The sequence below is a fragment of the Triturus cristatus genome, chromosome 3_1 (genome assembly GCF_964204655.1).
Source record: "Triturus cristatus chromosome 3_1, aTriCri1.1, whole genome shotgun sequence".
Classification (NCBI taxonomy): domain Eukaryota; kingdom Metazoa; phylum Chordata; class Amphibia; order Caudata; family Salamandridae; genus Triturus; species Triturus cristatus.
In genome coordinates this window covers 1045969127-1045985099 of record NC_140583.1, presented here as the reverse complement: position 1 = coordinate 1045985099, position 15973 = coordinate 1045969127, and the positions used below count along the sequence as shown (strand labels likewise).

The following is a 15973-nucleotide window of genomic DNA, read 5'->3' as shown; positions in this document are numbered from 1 at the left end:
CCACCCCCACCCCGGCAGCAAATATATCACTATGCATAGAAAAGAAATGAGGAAAGCATCCTCAACTGTTGTTCCTAGGCCCCCCAACAGGCCCATACCGGTAGTCCAGTGTCCAGCGATACTGCCGCTTCCATAATGGCCACCTGGCCCGACGAGGCAGTGAGCAGGCGAGGCCGCAGGAGTTCACGACAGGTGCACAGGGACCCCCTCCGCTTGTTAAAGCATTCTCCAGATGGCGGCACCCGCGGAGTCACCTGGGCGGTGCCCGACCCACCGTGGCCCACTCTCCGGCCCTCGCCCCGGCTCCGTCAGATGTGGAAGTCCCCCCCTCCGCCTGCTCTCCTTCTGATGGGGGAAAGTCCCAGAATGGCCCTGCCGGCCGCCAAGTCCGTCACAGTTCGTTGCTTGTTCTGGTATTCAAATGAGAGGCCAAAGGGGAAAGTCCAACAGTACCTAATGTGCTCCGCTCTCAATTTGGCAGTTGGAGGCCGAAAGGACTGGCGCCTCGCCAATGTCGCCGGGGATAGGTCTTGGTACAGCGCGCACGTAAATCCCTGGAACGACACCTCCGCAGACGCTCGGGCCGCCGCTAGGACGGCCTCCTTGATTTTGTAGGAGTGAAATTTAGCCAGTATGTCTCTCGGCCTCCGCTTATCTCCCGGCGCCAAGAAGCCCACCCTGTGTGCCCGGTCAAGTTTGATCTTGAGGGTCTGCGGCTTCACCACCTCCGCGAAGAGGCCCTGCAGGAATGCCTCCAGGTCTGGACCCTCCGCCCGCTCTTCCAGGTGGCGCACGCGGATGTTATCGCAACGAGCGCGATTCTCCAGGTCTTCCGCCTTGACCTGCGTTAGCGTCAGTTGATCTTGGAGGGCTTGAATCCGGCGCGAGTGATCCGTGGTCCTGCCTTCCAAATCCTGATGGCGGGCCTTCAACTCCACCACTCGCGTGCCCACCGCGTCGACGTCTTGCCTGAGGCCGGATAGCTGGTCGCGCAAGTCCGAGCGCAGCTGGTCAATCGAGCGCTGGACATCCCGGCCTATCTCCTCCCGCAGCTCCGCTTTGAAGTCCCGTAGTGAGGCCAGAAGGTCCTCCTTAGTGAGCGCCATCTTGCCCGGGGCTTCTGCCGGGGTCCCCGGCGGCCCCCTATCCGCTGGACCGAAGAAGGCTGTGACGGAGGCGTTGCGTCTTGCTTGATTCTTCTTAGCAGGCATATGGCCGCCCCTGACCGGCTCCGTCCGCGGCTCGCACGTGCAGGGCCCCCCGGATCAGCACCCGGGGCCTCAGCCCGCTCCGACAGCACACCTCAGTCGCTCCCGGCCCCTCTCACCACGGTCTCCGTTGTGCCTCCGGGGACCCGCCAATCGGTGTTGGTGCGACGGGGAGCCTCCTCCGGTCCCCCCGTCCAATGCCAGTGTGTCCCCTTGCAAAGTTTCTCTCCGCCGCCCGAGGGGGAGGTGCGCCGCAGACGCGGTTCTGTCGAGGGCCCCCGGCACAACCACGAGGGGACGGCCCCCCACTAGCGCTCCCGGGTAGCTGGGACACGGAGGGCGGCTCACCCGCCACCCCTCCGCTCGTTCAGGCCATGCTCATGCATTCTCTTGGGGCCGCCTGGTCAGTCCTCCTCCCGCTCCTCACCGTGCCTCCGTCGCTCACTCTCCGCTCCCCGCTCAATGTGGCCGCTGCATCGAGAGTCCCGATCTCCGCTGAGACAGCAGCCTCGGGGGTCCGCTCCTCTCCCCCTCCGGGTCCGCGCCTCCACAAATGCACCCAGGGAGCCGCAGCTGCACTCGTCCTCAGCCCGGGCACGCGGGCCCGTCAGCCATCTTGCGCATCGGCTGCGCCGCCGCCGTCGCGGGTCCCGGGCGCTCCGTCAGCCTCTCAGCGGGATTCGGCCCGGTCTACCGGTACCCATCAGCTCGCCTACGCATACCGAGTGCGTTGGTCCCACCCAGGAACAGCTTTGTAGCCGGTATAAGCCCGGGGTGGTGCGGGAGCCGACTCGGATTAAGTCCGATCGGCCATCTTGCTCAAGCCACCAGAAGCTAGTATTTTACGCTATACTACTGGCTAGAAGGGAGATATGCAGGAAGTGGAAGGACCCTTTACCTCCTTCTATCAATGAATGGTACGCCTCTGCCCTGCAGGTTTCTAAGTTTGATTTGGCTAGAGCAGGGAACCCAGACAAAAGATCTTTTTGGCACCTTCTTGAATGGGATCAGTGAGGTTCTGGGTTTTTTTTTTTTTCTTTTTCCCCCAGGTCCAATGATAAAGCCATCTATCCCATTCCTAGGTATAAACGGTGCTCTGATTCCTTCTTCAGCACTCTGGCAGCACTCTGGCTGAACTCCTGAGGTTATGGTATAGTGATCGCTGGTATGTCAAGCACTATCGCTGTGGGACGAGGCTCTCGCTCTATGTCTGTCCCTTCCAGTTGGTATGAACTGTGACAGCATATCGCTTGTAAACCTATTGATTGCGCATATAGAACCTTGGTGGCATATGAGGACAAAAAAACAAAAAAAAAAAACACCATACCTTTTTTTTTTCTTTACATCAACACTTTAACACTGTAGCAATAAACACTTACCTGACCTGCATTGAATGAAAAAACGTCCCCATATTTAAAGAGTGCGTAAAAATATAAAGTTTAAAAAGACTACTACTTTCAAGTATGGCACTGAAAAAATTATTCGGAAGGAAAGAAGAGTAGTACCTCAACCTTCATATTTCACGCTAGTGTGAGCAAATCATCAAGCTCGTGTGTAAATCATGGTAGACTTTTTTTTACAGTATACCCATTTTATGAAAGCAAATTAGATTTGCACAGGTTTGCAATAGAATGGTATTGTTAGAAAACTCAATCAAAGTGATGGGGGATGATAGAGAGAATTTCTTACCTAGAAGATAGGTCAAGTTGCAAAACATGCTGGATCGTGAACATGATTGCACAAGTGGAACTGAAAATGACTCCCACCCAAACACATGTAATATTTTCTGGTTAACTTCCTCAGAAATAGCATTTCTTTGTCATTTGCAGTTTAGTTTTCTGTATGGAGTAGATGAGATGTATACATGGTAATAGATACATGCTGCTGTAGATGATTTCACTCAAAAGTCACGGTTAATTGCAAAATGGAAATACAATGCTTCTTAAAGTTGAATTATTTTAGAATTGATATAATATTGATATGTGTGAAATCTCTCACTAACTAGAATGGCTTTGTTTAATATTAATTCCCTGCTATGGCTTCGACAATGTTATTTTTCCATTGGTTGTACCTTTTATTATTAACATGCATTGCAATGTTTTCTAGGTTACCCATTGCTTTTGATTTACTAGTAATGAAAAGGAAATGGAAGAGCTTTATAAACTGGTGTTTGGTGGCGCTAATATTGCTTTTGGTAAGTGGAAATACCCTTTATCCCTAAGTATGAAATCTGTTGAAAAATAAATTTTGCTTTTAGTTTTTCAAAATGTAGCCTCAATCAATCAATCAGTCAGGGGTTGTTAAGCACGCTACTCACCCGTGAGGGTCTCAAGGTGCTGGGGGGGGGGGGGTCGCAGATCCGTTAGCCGTAGAGCCAGGTCTTGAGGGACTTCCTGAAGGTGTTCAGGGAGGGGGCGAGTCTGATGTCTAGATGGACCTCGTTCCAGGTTTTGACCGCAATGTGGGAGAAGGATCTTCCACCTGCTCTGGCTCTGCGGATGCGCGGGGTTTTGGCGAGTGCGAGGTTGGAAGATCGGAGGTTTCTTTTGGGTACGTAGAAATTGATTCTGTCATTGAGGTATTTGGGTCCGGTGTTGTGTAGACATTTGTAGGCATGGGTGAGGATTTTCAAGGTGACTCTTTTCTCCTCGGGGAGCCAGTGGAGCATTCGAAGGTGTTGGCTAATGTGTTCGTGCCGGGGGATGCCGAGGACAAGTCGGGTGGCGGTATTCTGTATCGTCTGGAGTTTTCGGAATAGGGACTTGTTTATGCCGGCGTATAGTGCGTTTCCATAGTCCAGTCTGCTGGTGATGAGTGCGTGGCTGACTGTCTTCCTTGACTCTGGGGGTATCCATTTGAAGGTCTTGCGGAGGATACGGAGGGTGTTGAAGCAGTTGGAGGCGTCAGCGTTGATGTCAGTTCATGGTGAGGGATGAGTCGAGTACGATGTCGAGGTTTTTGGCGTGGTTCGAGGGGGTCGGTGGGCTTCTGAGGGCTGTCGGCCACCAGGTGTTGTCCCATGCTGAAGGGGTGGTTCCGAGGACGAGGACTTCTGTCTTCTCGGCGTTGAGCTGAAGGCAGCTGTTGGCCACCCAGACTGTGACCTCCTGCATCCATCCTAACCTCCAATATACTGAGAAATAAGTCCTAACTCTGATACTTTTGAGAAATGTAATTATATTGTATTTGAATCTGGGTTGTTGAAGGTTGTTTTATATGCTGCCTATTTTCACTAGATAGAAAAAATAATGTATGTGTATGCTAAGAGCATATGTTGTCTTAATGGTGTTGAATTTGGGTCCTGGATAGGGTTAACATTGGGTATTGTCTGGTGCTGGATAAGAGACAAGGATATTGTTTTTATAGAAGTCATATAATATATGTGAGCATTGGATCCAAAGACTAATTACTATCCCAGCAAGGGAGAAACTAAAAAAGTTAGTTTATGAAGCACCTTATATATGAAGCTCTCAGGGCGCATAACAAATTTAGCTTGCGTACTATGCATGTCGAAAGATGTGCTTAAGAAATGTGATTTTATCTTTCTACTGCGCAATGAAATTTATATGTAATTGTCTTTCAGATTTATATATAAAATACTGAACTACCCTATTCTTTTATTTACTTTCTGCCTTTGCTTTCTGTCCTCATGTTTCACCTTAAAACAAAATTACAGTCTTCACATTGCATTTTTAAACTGTGTAAACTGAGTTGTACAATGCGAATTATCAAAGACCAATTGATATGATATAATTCTATTCTTTGTGTATTTTTTTGATGACTATATATTAAACAAAACATGTTTTGAATGCAAAAGGTGCCCTACATTGCCCATTAGAATGTTCAGTTTGTAAACTACATAGTTGTAATGAAATACAAAATTATTTATAAGGAGCACTGCTACCCATGAGGGTGTCCTGGTGCTAAAAATGGATCTGCAGACATTGATGGCTGAATTACACAGAATTAAACAACCAGGTTTTCAGTTATTTTCTGAAACAATCAACAAACTTGTATCTCTTATTGAAAAAGAGAGTGTTCGAGGACCTAGCTGTCAGAAAAACAAAAGATCTGCCACCTTGTCGAGCTCGCATGATGCAATGTACCATAAGAAGTTTGGCCTAGGTGGACCTCTAGTGTTTCTGTGGTATGTAGATGTAGGAGTATAGGAGACTGCTGCGGCCTCGCGAAAAGCCAATTGTTGTTTTAATTGTGATTGAATGTGACAAGTTTTTAAACTTAAGTTCACTTTTTTTAAATTGACTCTTGCCTGATTGATTTGGGCACAGGCTGCTCCTTGACTCGGCCGAGTGCCGAGCATACTTCCTGGGGGCTCGCCCAGTGGCGGCGGCCAATCAGCAAAGCGGGAGGAGTTAAGCTGCGATCCGGCCATTTAATGCCGGTCGCAGCGTGGGAGCCGGCAGTTTAGGAGACTGCTGCGGCCTTGCGAAAAGACAATTGTTGTTTTAACTGTGATTGAATTTGACATATTTTTAAATCAAAGTTAACTTTTTTTAAATTGACTCTTACCCGATTGATTTGGGCACAGACTGCTCCGTGACTCGGCCGAGTGCCAAAGGCAAGCCCGTATGCGCCCGTCAATGCCGATCTGCGGCCAGGGGCCAGCCACTATGCCCAATTCTTGAGATACACCTTGAGGGAACTCGAGCAACTCCACTCCACAAACCTTCATTTAAATCCTCACACGGGCGACAGACTGATTAAATCAAACATCATGAAGCTCAGGGACGCTTTTCCCGAATTTGATAACTGGTCCCCTGCTAGGACACTCACACAAAGGCAAGACTGCCAGGGGACACATAATCGAATAATTGCGTATTTAAACACAGTCTCCCTAGTAAAACACAAACTGAATATTTTTCACCTTCTAGACTCTACAAAGCCTGACATTCTCCTACTAACCGAAACCTGGCTTACCCCAGACTCAACCCCAGACATTTTGACTGACCAATCGATAAAAAAGATGGTGGGGTAGCTGCTATAATCTGTAAAGATCTTAACTTTACTAGACTTACCACTCTAGATATAACTAACCTCAGTAGATAGTCTAGTTATTAAACTAGATTCGGCCTCGGCACCTTTAGTCTGTGTACTGCTCTACAGACCTCCCCCCCACCCCGATAATGCTGCTCTTTCCTCAAAAATTGGGAGAACAGATGAATCATGCAAACATTTTACTCCTTGGTGATTTTAATTATTGGGCCAATGACATGGAGGGCTGCCCGCATTCCGCCAAAATGATTTATCTACTCAACGGGCTGAATTGTATTCAGCATGTAACTTCCCCCACACATATTAAGGGACATATATTAGATCAAATCTGGACATCCAATCTTGCAATATCCAATTTGACAGTGTCCCCATACACCTGTGCTGACCATTTCTTTATAAAATTCGTGATTAGCAAAGTAATCACAAGTAAACCCTCAGCCTAAGGAGGCCTGAAGGCAAGGAAATGGAACAATGTCATCATTAATGCCTTTTGCAAATTATTGACAGATACAGCTCATATTGATCAGTCATCTATTGACCTAGACCTTACTGCAAAAGCTATGACAGACTGGCTAACTGCAGCTAGTAATAAATATGCCCCTCACAGGATAATTAGAGTTGCAAGGCACCATGAGGCACAGAGATGGTTCTCCGACGACCTAAAAATCCAGAAACTGGCCTTGCGCCAATTAGAAAGAAGGTGGAGACTGAACTACTCCCTCTAATGAAATTCTCCTACCGATCTCAACTAAAGAACTATAATAAAGCGATCCAAATCAGGCCAGTTTCTCTGCGAAGATTATGAACTCCACTAACAAATCAAAAGACATATTCTCATTGTCACCGAGTTATCAAACCCTGCTAGAGTCACAATAAAACCAGTGACATCCCAGTCACTCTGCAACTCATTGAACGTCTTCTTCATTGACAAAATTGCTAAGATCAAAATCAGTATCGTCATAAGTCCTACATATGAGGCCTTGCCTACGCCCTCGGGGAACCTTAACTCTTTATACCAATTCCCACTGATTAGCAGTGAAGCCTTCCTTGAACTCTTGGGCAGGGTTAAATTTGGCTTCCCCACCGACAGCTGTCCACCACACTTCCTTAAGGAAGTGTTCACTGCAAACCCTACCCCCGCTCTCCGTCTTCTGAATGAATCACTGAAGCAGGGCCGTGTCCCCAGAGCCTTTAAAAAATCTACTGTAGTCCCCCTTCTGAAAAAACCTGGGGCCGACCCCTTGGCCCTACTTAATTATCGTCCAATATCTCTGCTTCCTTATCCGACTAAAATAATACTGAAATCTCATGTAGCGAAATGCTCATGCTCATTCATCTAACAATCTCAGTTCCTTGACCCCCATCAAGCGGGATTTCATCCATCTCACTCTACGGAGATGGTTATTCTGTCGGTATTGGTCGAATTAGGAAAGGAAGCTGATAAGGGTACAGCTCAGGCCCTGCTGCTGCTAGAGCTTTCCGCGGCTTTTGACACGGTCGACCATGGAATTATGGTGGACTGGTTCAGAGATTTATTTATTTATTTATTTATTTATTTATTTATTTTTGAGATTTATACAGCGCGTACAGTTGCCCGTAGGCGTCTCGGCGCTAGAAACTTTGAATGTATTCCCGAGGTTGAGCCGGTAACTATTCTTGATCAAACAGCCAGGTCTTTATCTTTCTACGGAAATGCATCAGGGATGGGCTGTCTTTGATGGATGCTGGCAGGGAGTTCCATAACCTGGGAGCTGCCACAAGGAAGCGTCTATCGCCCCAGTTAACTGTTTTTGTTCGTGGTATTTGAAGGATTTTAAGGTTATTAGATCGGAGCGATCTTATGGAGGACTGGTGTCTGAGATGGGATTTCAGGAAATGTGGACCACAGTTGTGCAATGCTTCATAGAGTATGCACAGCGCTTTAAACTTGATCCTGTTTCGAATCTTGAGCCAATGTAAGTCTCTTATAGTCTCCGAGATTGGTGAGAACTTAGGGATTCCAGACAGGAGGCGGGCTGCAGCATTCTGGATGGTCTGCATTTTGTTGGTCACTCTTGCTTGGGCGTTGATGAATAAGCCGTTACAGTAGTCAAGAGATGACAGCACGAGGGCGCTTATCAGCGTCTTACCTGCTGAGGTTGGTAAAAACGGCATGATTTTCTTGATCAGCCTAAGTTTGTGATGGGCTGTTGCTGCTATTTTATTTGAGTGTGCCATAAAATTTAATTTATCGTCAAAAATCACCCCCAGATTTCTGACGGTGATGGCTGGTGTAGGTGGTGTTCCGTGTGTAGGGGGCCACCAGGTGTTTGACCATCCTGGGGAGAGATGTCCAAGTATGACGACCTCTGTTTTTTCGGCATTTAACTTTAGACAGTTAGAGGCCATCCACTCACCGATCGCCCGCATGCCCTCTTGGAAGTTTTCAGCTACCTTGTCTCCATTCCCGTTAATGGCCAACACAAGCTGGGTGTCATCTGCGTACGAAGTAAGGCTCATCCCATAGGCCTTGATGACAGAGGCCAGGTCCGACACGTAGATATTGAATAGTGTCGGACTAAGGGATGAGCCTTGGGGAACCCCACACGGTAGTGACAGCTTGTGCGATTGGAAGGGCCCCAGTGTGACCACCTGTGATCTACCTGCCAAGAAGGAGGAGAGCAGATTTCTAGCTATGTGGCGGATGCCCAGCTTTTCGGCACGGTCGACCAGGATCTTGTGGTCGACCGTGTCGAAGGCTGCCGACAGATCGAGCAGTACGAGTATTGCTGTACCTCCCTGGTCCCGGATCACTCTTATGTCCTCTGTAGCTTTTATTAAGGCAGTTCCGGTTCCGTGGAACTTGCGGAAACCAAATTGGGTGTTGTCCAGTAGTTGATGTTTTTCTATGAACTCTGAGAGTTGTGAGTTCATAGCCTTTTCCACTACCTTTGCTAAAAAGGGGAGACTGGCTATGGGGCTGCAGTTTTTTAGTTGGTCCTTGTCCAGATTAACTTTCTTAAGTAGGGGTTTGACCAAGGTATTTTTAAGGGAGTCTGGGTATATCCCAGTTCTGAACATTGTGTTACAGATTGATACAATGTCAGGGGAGAGATAGTCCATGATCGGACGAATGACTTTTAGAGGACAAGGATCTAATGCTGAGCCTGATTTGATTGTGGCCGTTGTTTCCTTGATTTGTGTTTCTCCAAGGTCTAAAAACTGAGAGAGTTCGATATTGTTGGTCCCGTTGTTAGATATGGGGGGCTCATTACTGTTTTTGTGGAGAATGCTTGATATATATCATTTACCTTTGTGAAAAAGAAATCAGCCAGAGAATCACAAAAGACTTGGGATTGTGGAGGATTCAGGTCCGGTGCGTTTCCCCGCTAAGACCTTAGTTATCTCAAAAAGTTTTTTACTTGAGTTTTTAGCAGAATTGATTTGTTCAGTGAAATAAAAAAAAATTGTCTCGACAATAAGAGCTTTGTATTGTCCGAGTGCTTCCTTATAGCTGGTCTTGCTTTCAGCGCTGTAGGATCTGCGCCAATGTCTCTCCCTGTTTCTACAGAATTGCCTCTTAATTCGGAGCTCCTCTGCAGGATTCCAGGGTCCAGCCCTTGACTGGGTCATATCCTTTCTGAAAGATCGGTCTCAATCTGTTCGTCTGTCTCACTTTATCGCTCCTGAGGTCATGACCAATTGTGGAGTGCCACAGGGATCGTCGTTATCCCCGAATTTGTTTAACTTATTCCTACTCCCTTTGATCTGATTCTTAAGGGAGAGTAAGGTGAACGCCTTTACCTATGCAGATGAGCTACAACTTATATTCACCATCAATACCACACCCGAGTCCATGATTGACTTTCAGGCTACCTTGCTGTACATCAGTAACTGGATGAATGGCAACCATCTGAAGCTAAACCCGGACAAAACCAAACTGATTCTCACTGGCGGCACTCAGAACCCCTGGATCTCACACTTTTGGCCAACTGAGTTGGGCTGTCCTCGAGTTCCATCCCCTTCAAAGAAGAGCCTCAGGGTCACAATAAACAATGAATTATCTATGAAGTCCCAGATCGGAACAGCAGTCTCGACTGGATTCTTCCAGTTAAGGAGGAGTAGGAAAATCAGTAGATTCCTTACTTGAGAAACACTTGTGCAGATTGTCCTAGCCCTGGTCATCTCCCATCCAGACTACGTAAACTCTTTATATCTCGGGTTACCTGGTATCTAGTCAGGAAACTGCAGCTGCTGCAGAACCAGGCTGCCAGACTGATCTTCCATCAACCAAGACGGCAACATGCCACACCCCATATGCGTCAGCTCCACTGGCTCCCAATACCACAACGCTGCGCTTTTCAAATTGGGTGCCTCATCTTTAAATCCCTACAGGATGTGGGCCCAAAATTCGTCCCCAATTTTATTAAGAGACATGTACCCACGCGCAATCTGAGATCTGCCCACTTGAATTTACTGGTCATTCCTCCTTATAAACGGAAGAGACTAGGTGGCAGCAGGTTCGCAGTGTTGGCTCCACACTTTTGGAATGCTCTTCCCTATGAAATCAGATCCTGCACAGACTTACCTGTATTCAGGAAACTTCTTAAGACATGGCTCTTTGTCCAAGCTTATGAATAGCTCTACCGGGGCTCAACTACTCCTATACTAGCGCCAAGAAACCGATCGGTGTTTAAGTGCGCATAAAAAATCATTTTAACATAACATGTGAGGAATCAATTTGTGTTGGAGATAACATTGTCCTGAGCTACAGAAGGCCTTATGGGACAGGCACAGTGCTTTTAAAAAGCACATTTTCTTAATTGGCAGCCATTGAAGCTTTTATGATTGTGTAGACTAATATAGTCATAGAATTAACATAGCTGCCGCATTTTGTATCTTTTGTTAAAATTTTGGGTAAGCCCGAGTATAATTCCCAATAGTCCAGGCAAGAAGAAATCTCTCTTTGCTAAAACCTGCATTTCTTAGTTTGACTACAGGGCCCACCCCTACCGCCCCCTGAAAGTATAAGTTATTTACAGCTGGGGTGAGCCAACAATGGAATACAAGTTAATGTTTGTGTTAATGTCCTCACGTGTATCTTGTGGTAATAAGGCATGTCAACAGCCATACCGCCTCCAACAATTGTGATCTCTCTATGTCTTTGTTTATTTAGCGGTTACATTGAACACCATTATGATTAAAACTCGCTTGCTTCTATGGCATCCTCTGGTGCCTACGTATGAGATTAGTGTGAAATTCGGACACACTCGCACAAAAAAAGTATGGAGCGAAATTTGTAATTCTTAGCCTGTACGGAAAATGTTCAAATGGGTGCAACACATGACAAAATATAGAAGTTTTTTCATGATTAAGGAGTTATGAGCAACCTATAAACGTAATTACACTGCAATTTCATTTTGTGCTTTCTGTCCACAGGTAATTCCTTTGCACAGTAAGTACATTTATTTTGTCTGCATGCTGAAGCTGACCTTCAGCACATTACGCATTCACCTGTATAATTTGCAGGGTTGCATCACTGGGGATTGTTTTTCTCTAGTATCACCCTGAAGAATGCCCAGGACCTATATAGGCCACTAGAGTAGGGCAGACACATGTTGGCGCTTTTAAATTCGTGTCATAGGACCACATCATCCTTTTTGTCCCTTCCCATAGTTTTTAATTATTCCCACTCACCCCTTCAATAAAGGGATACCTTGGGGTGAGCAAGGGATTTTTATTATATGTAAACCCCCCCTAAAACAATCAAGACTTCTCTAAAGAGCTTCCTGGAACATGGTTCAGCCCATCCTGACCTGTAGGAGTCAGGGCGACCCTGATTATGAAGCACTACTAGAGTGGGTGAGGATTGTATATAAAAAAGAGGCTTTTTTCATCTTCCGACCTCTAAGTGTGGTGAAGTATAGATTTCTCTCTCTCCTCAATCTGTTATTTATAAGGGAGGATACTATTTGAGTTAAGAAGAACTCAAAGCCTGGACAATGTTTTTTCACCATGATATTGGGAAGAATGCGAGTATCTTATGAAGCATTTTTAAATCCTAAAACAAGTTAGTCACTTTAGTAATTTGGGCCAGATGTACGACCAAGCAATTTACAACTCGCAAATTACGTCCCAATAGCGACTTGCAATTTGCGAGTTGCAAATTATGATGTACAACTGAGGAAATTAGCCTTTTTAGGGGCCCACTGGTGCAGGGGTTCACTCTTATCTGTCCACTGGTTCTTAAAACAACAAAGACGAGATTGGCACGGAAGCTGTAATATCGAAGAATGGATTTTATTAACCTCTCATGAGTGGGACTACGTCAATACAGTACCCTCAGGCCACTGTAGGAGGTAGTCCATAGAATACAGAGGCCATGGGCTTTATATACTCAGTTTATAGCTGAGTTAGCATGGAGACTCAAAGAGGAGGTACAGGCATATGCAAGAATAGTTATTGACTAACATGGGTATACAAATATTGCTTGCTCAACAAAGTGAGAGGGGAGACATTTCTGCTTACACCAGTTAAAACAGCCTGACCGTTACAGTGTAAGACAGGTGTATTCTAGCAGCTCCAGGCCTTTCTGAGCATGCGCAGTGCTCTGGCTCAGTACTGAAAGAGTTAATTATAGTTGATGACTCAAGCAGAATAGAAAAGCAGGCAACAGTGAAGACGGAAGAAGCACATGGCTAACACATGGCTAACTAAAAAGGCTAGAAGGATGGGTGGTGAGCGCACTCCTTTCTAATGTACTCGGGTTTTAATGATATGCGTGCAACATTGCTTAATGCTTGCGAGGCATGTATGAATGCTGAAAGTGTGGGCCTAGTGTTAAAAATCACTAGGACTGCAATGTGCACTGCTTAGAGATCTTTTAGATCATTTAATGCATTTTTTCATGAATGATTTTCAAAGAAACATATACATTCTTGTAAAAGAAACAATGAAGTATTTCGTGCAAATAACGTTGTCAATGAATATATGCACATATATACATTTGATAAACACTTATTTCAAACGAGGCAAGCTTATTTTAGCACCCAATGCATTTCGGGACGTTTCTGTCCCTTCGTCAGGGGTAAGCTGTAAGGAAAAAAGGAGAGTTTCAGGATCTGCGTGTAGCGAGATCGTAACGTTTCAGAGAAACTGTGGTGAAAAGTGCTCCCTCCACCACAGTGACTAATGTGCTCAAGGAAAGGTATACGATACCTTTGAAGATTTCTTAAGAGTTTCTAGATTTCACATGTTCACACTCTGAAGAAACAATATCATTTGTAATAAGAAAACAAGTTCCACATGTTAAACCGCAAGCTATTTGAAACCGTAAAAATCACACTGCGTACCTGTTGTGTAGTGTTCTATATCTTTAGATGAATCATGATCTAAAAACTAATGGAAAAAGGGTGTAAACTACAGAGGAAAAACAAAAATAAGCGGTGACTGTCAACCGCATGGCTGAGATTCAAGGCTCACCTATTTCAATTCGTCTATATGAAGACCCGAGTGGGAGCCGGCCGTGGCATATGGAACGTCTGGAAAATGAAAAAAGTTTAACGATTATCTCAAGTTTAAGGGTGATTAAAAATATATCTATGGTTCCGGGGAAAACGGTGCGGTGGGCTTACCGAGTCAAGAAATAACGTAACCGCGTCTCAAGTCGCTGTTGTTATCGAAGTTGCGTGTACTTCCTGGTTTGTATACGCCGGGATTTCATGCGTGTCAACGCCGGAAATGGATATAGAAAAAAGTCTAACGAATGAATTGCTAAAAAAAGACTAACGGATGAATTACTAAAAAAACGACGTCGGTAATATGAACAATGCGTTCTTGAATGTGTGTACCAAGAACAAAGATGTTAAGAATTCTCGAGATATGTCTATCCTGTGTATGTAAATAAAATTCCGAAAAAAAATCCGAAAAAAATCCCCAATGTGGGATATATACCCTAAACAACAGTGTGTGAATTCCAAAAGATAAAGAAAGGAAAAATTGCTAACAGAAAGGCATACAATGTCCAAAGTGTTTAGTTGGGATGAAAGAAATTCCTAATAAGTGAAGCATATTTTAGGAATTAAACTGAATGATACAACATATCTTATCACATAATCACAATAAAGAGATAGTGTGCATGGACTGAATGATACAACATATCTTATCACATAATCACAATAAAGAGATAATATACATCATCAAGACAATAGAATCATTCTACATTGAAACAGTCATATGTACTGGTTATGTAAATGTGGTGCTAGTATGATTAATTGTATATCCAAGTTGTGTGGTTTAACATAAGTGTGGAGCCCTGCGGGGACTGAATAAATTATAAGAAGCAAGCCATCTCAAACTTGTCATTAAGCCCATGGGGGCTTAGAGTTTTAAGTTTTTTAATCCAAAATGCTTCCCTTTGTAATAAGTATTTTGAATTGTCGCGATCTGGAAATTTTGGTACTTCTTCAATAATTTGAAATTTTAATTGGGCGATTTGATGTCGTGCTTCTTCCCAATGTGTTGCGATGCTTGAGGTGGTATTTTTAGTGCGTATTTTGCTTTTGTGTTCCGTTAATCGTACTTTCATTTTTCTCTCAGTTTTTCCAACATACAACAGTCCGCATGGACATTTGATGGTGTAGAAGACATTTTCAGAGTTGCATGTTGTGCTGCAATGTATCTTTATTTTTTGTCCAGTGGATGGATGTAGTAAAGTGTCTCCTGTAATTGCGTTGTTGCAATGAGTGCAGTTCCAGCATTTTTGTAGACCTTGCTTATCCCTAGATTCCAAAATGGTTGGTACTTTCTTTTTGCTAGAAAGGATTTCTTTGAGATTTTTTGCTCTTGTGTGTGCAAACAATGGTTTATCCGTGAATAAACCTTTAAAGTCTGTTTCCAATTTTAACAAATCCCAATGTTTGTTGATGATTTTTTTAATGTTTGCTGATGCGGTGGAATATTTTGATACGAAGACTGTACGTGTGCTGGTTTCTTTGGGAGACTTTATGAGTAGCTCATCACGTGGACGGGTTTTGACCTTGTTGAGTTGTTCTGTTAGTAAGTTCTCAGGATACCCTCTGTCTATGTAATTTTTAGTTTGTTGTTGCCAAGTGGATTCACACATTGTTTTAGTTGAAGAAATGCGTTTCGTTCTCAGAAACTGAGAGATTGGAAGGTTCCGAATTAGAGTGGGAGGATGAAAGCTGCTAAACAATAAAGCATTGTTTTTATCCGTTGGTTTTTTGTACACACTTGTGTGAATTTCGCCCTGTGATTTTTAACACTAGGCCCACACTTTCAGCATTCATACATGCCTCGCAAGCATTAAGCAATGTTGCACGCATATCATTAAAACCCGAGTACATTAGAAAGGAGTGCGCTCACCACCCATCCTTCTTCACATATCATTGCGCCTTTGGTGAACAGCACCACTGTAAAAATGTCTTTCGAATCCATAGCAAATATCACTGAAAATCGAGCTACAACCAAAGTTTACACAGCAGAAGATGCTAATGAAATCTACAATTTAATAAAGGAGACTAAATCATTTGACGCGCAAGGCGGATCGGTCACACAACAACTACGTCAACTGGAATACCTTACCAGAAGAGAATTAAACCAACGTCTACACGCCTCCACACTTATACAATATCATCGAGTAAAACGGATCCCGCGTGGACTAAGACTACCTATACGTCCTATGTTGTTTAGACTTCAAAGCAATTCACAGTTTATGGAGAAATGGTATTCCATTCTCAATAAATGTTCACTGG

General features: G+C 44.7%; 1 protein-coding gene across 1 annotated transcript in view; it reads left to right on the top strand.

The window, feature by feature from the left end:
* The window catches only part of ALG9 (ALG9 alpha-1,2-mannosyltransferase), a 640871-nt gene that overhangs the window by 93497 nt on the left and 531401 nt on the right, over nt 1–15973 (top strand). The window contains exon 7 of the mRNA XM_085645802.1: nt 3315–3402. Coding sequence (XP_085501928.1) covers nt 3315–3402 — 88 coding nt within the window. The remainder of the gene's footprint in view (nt 1–3314; nt 3403–15973) is intronic.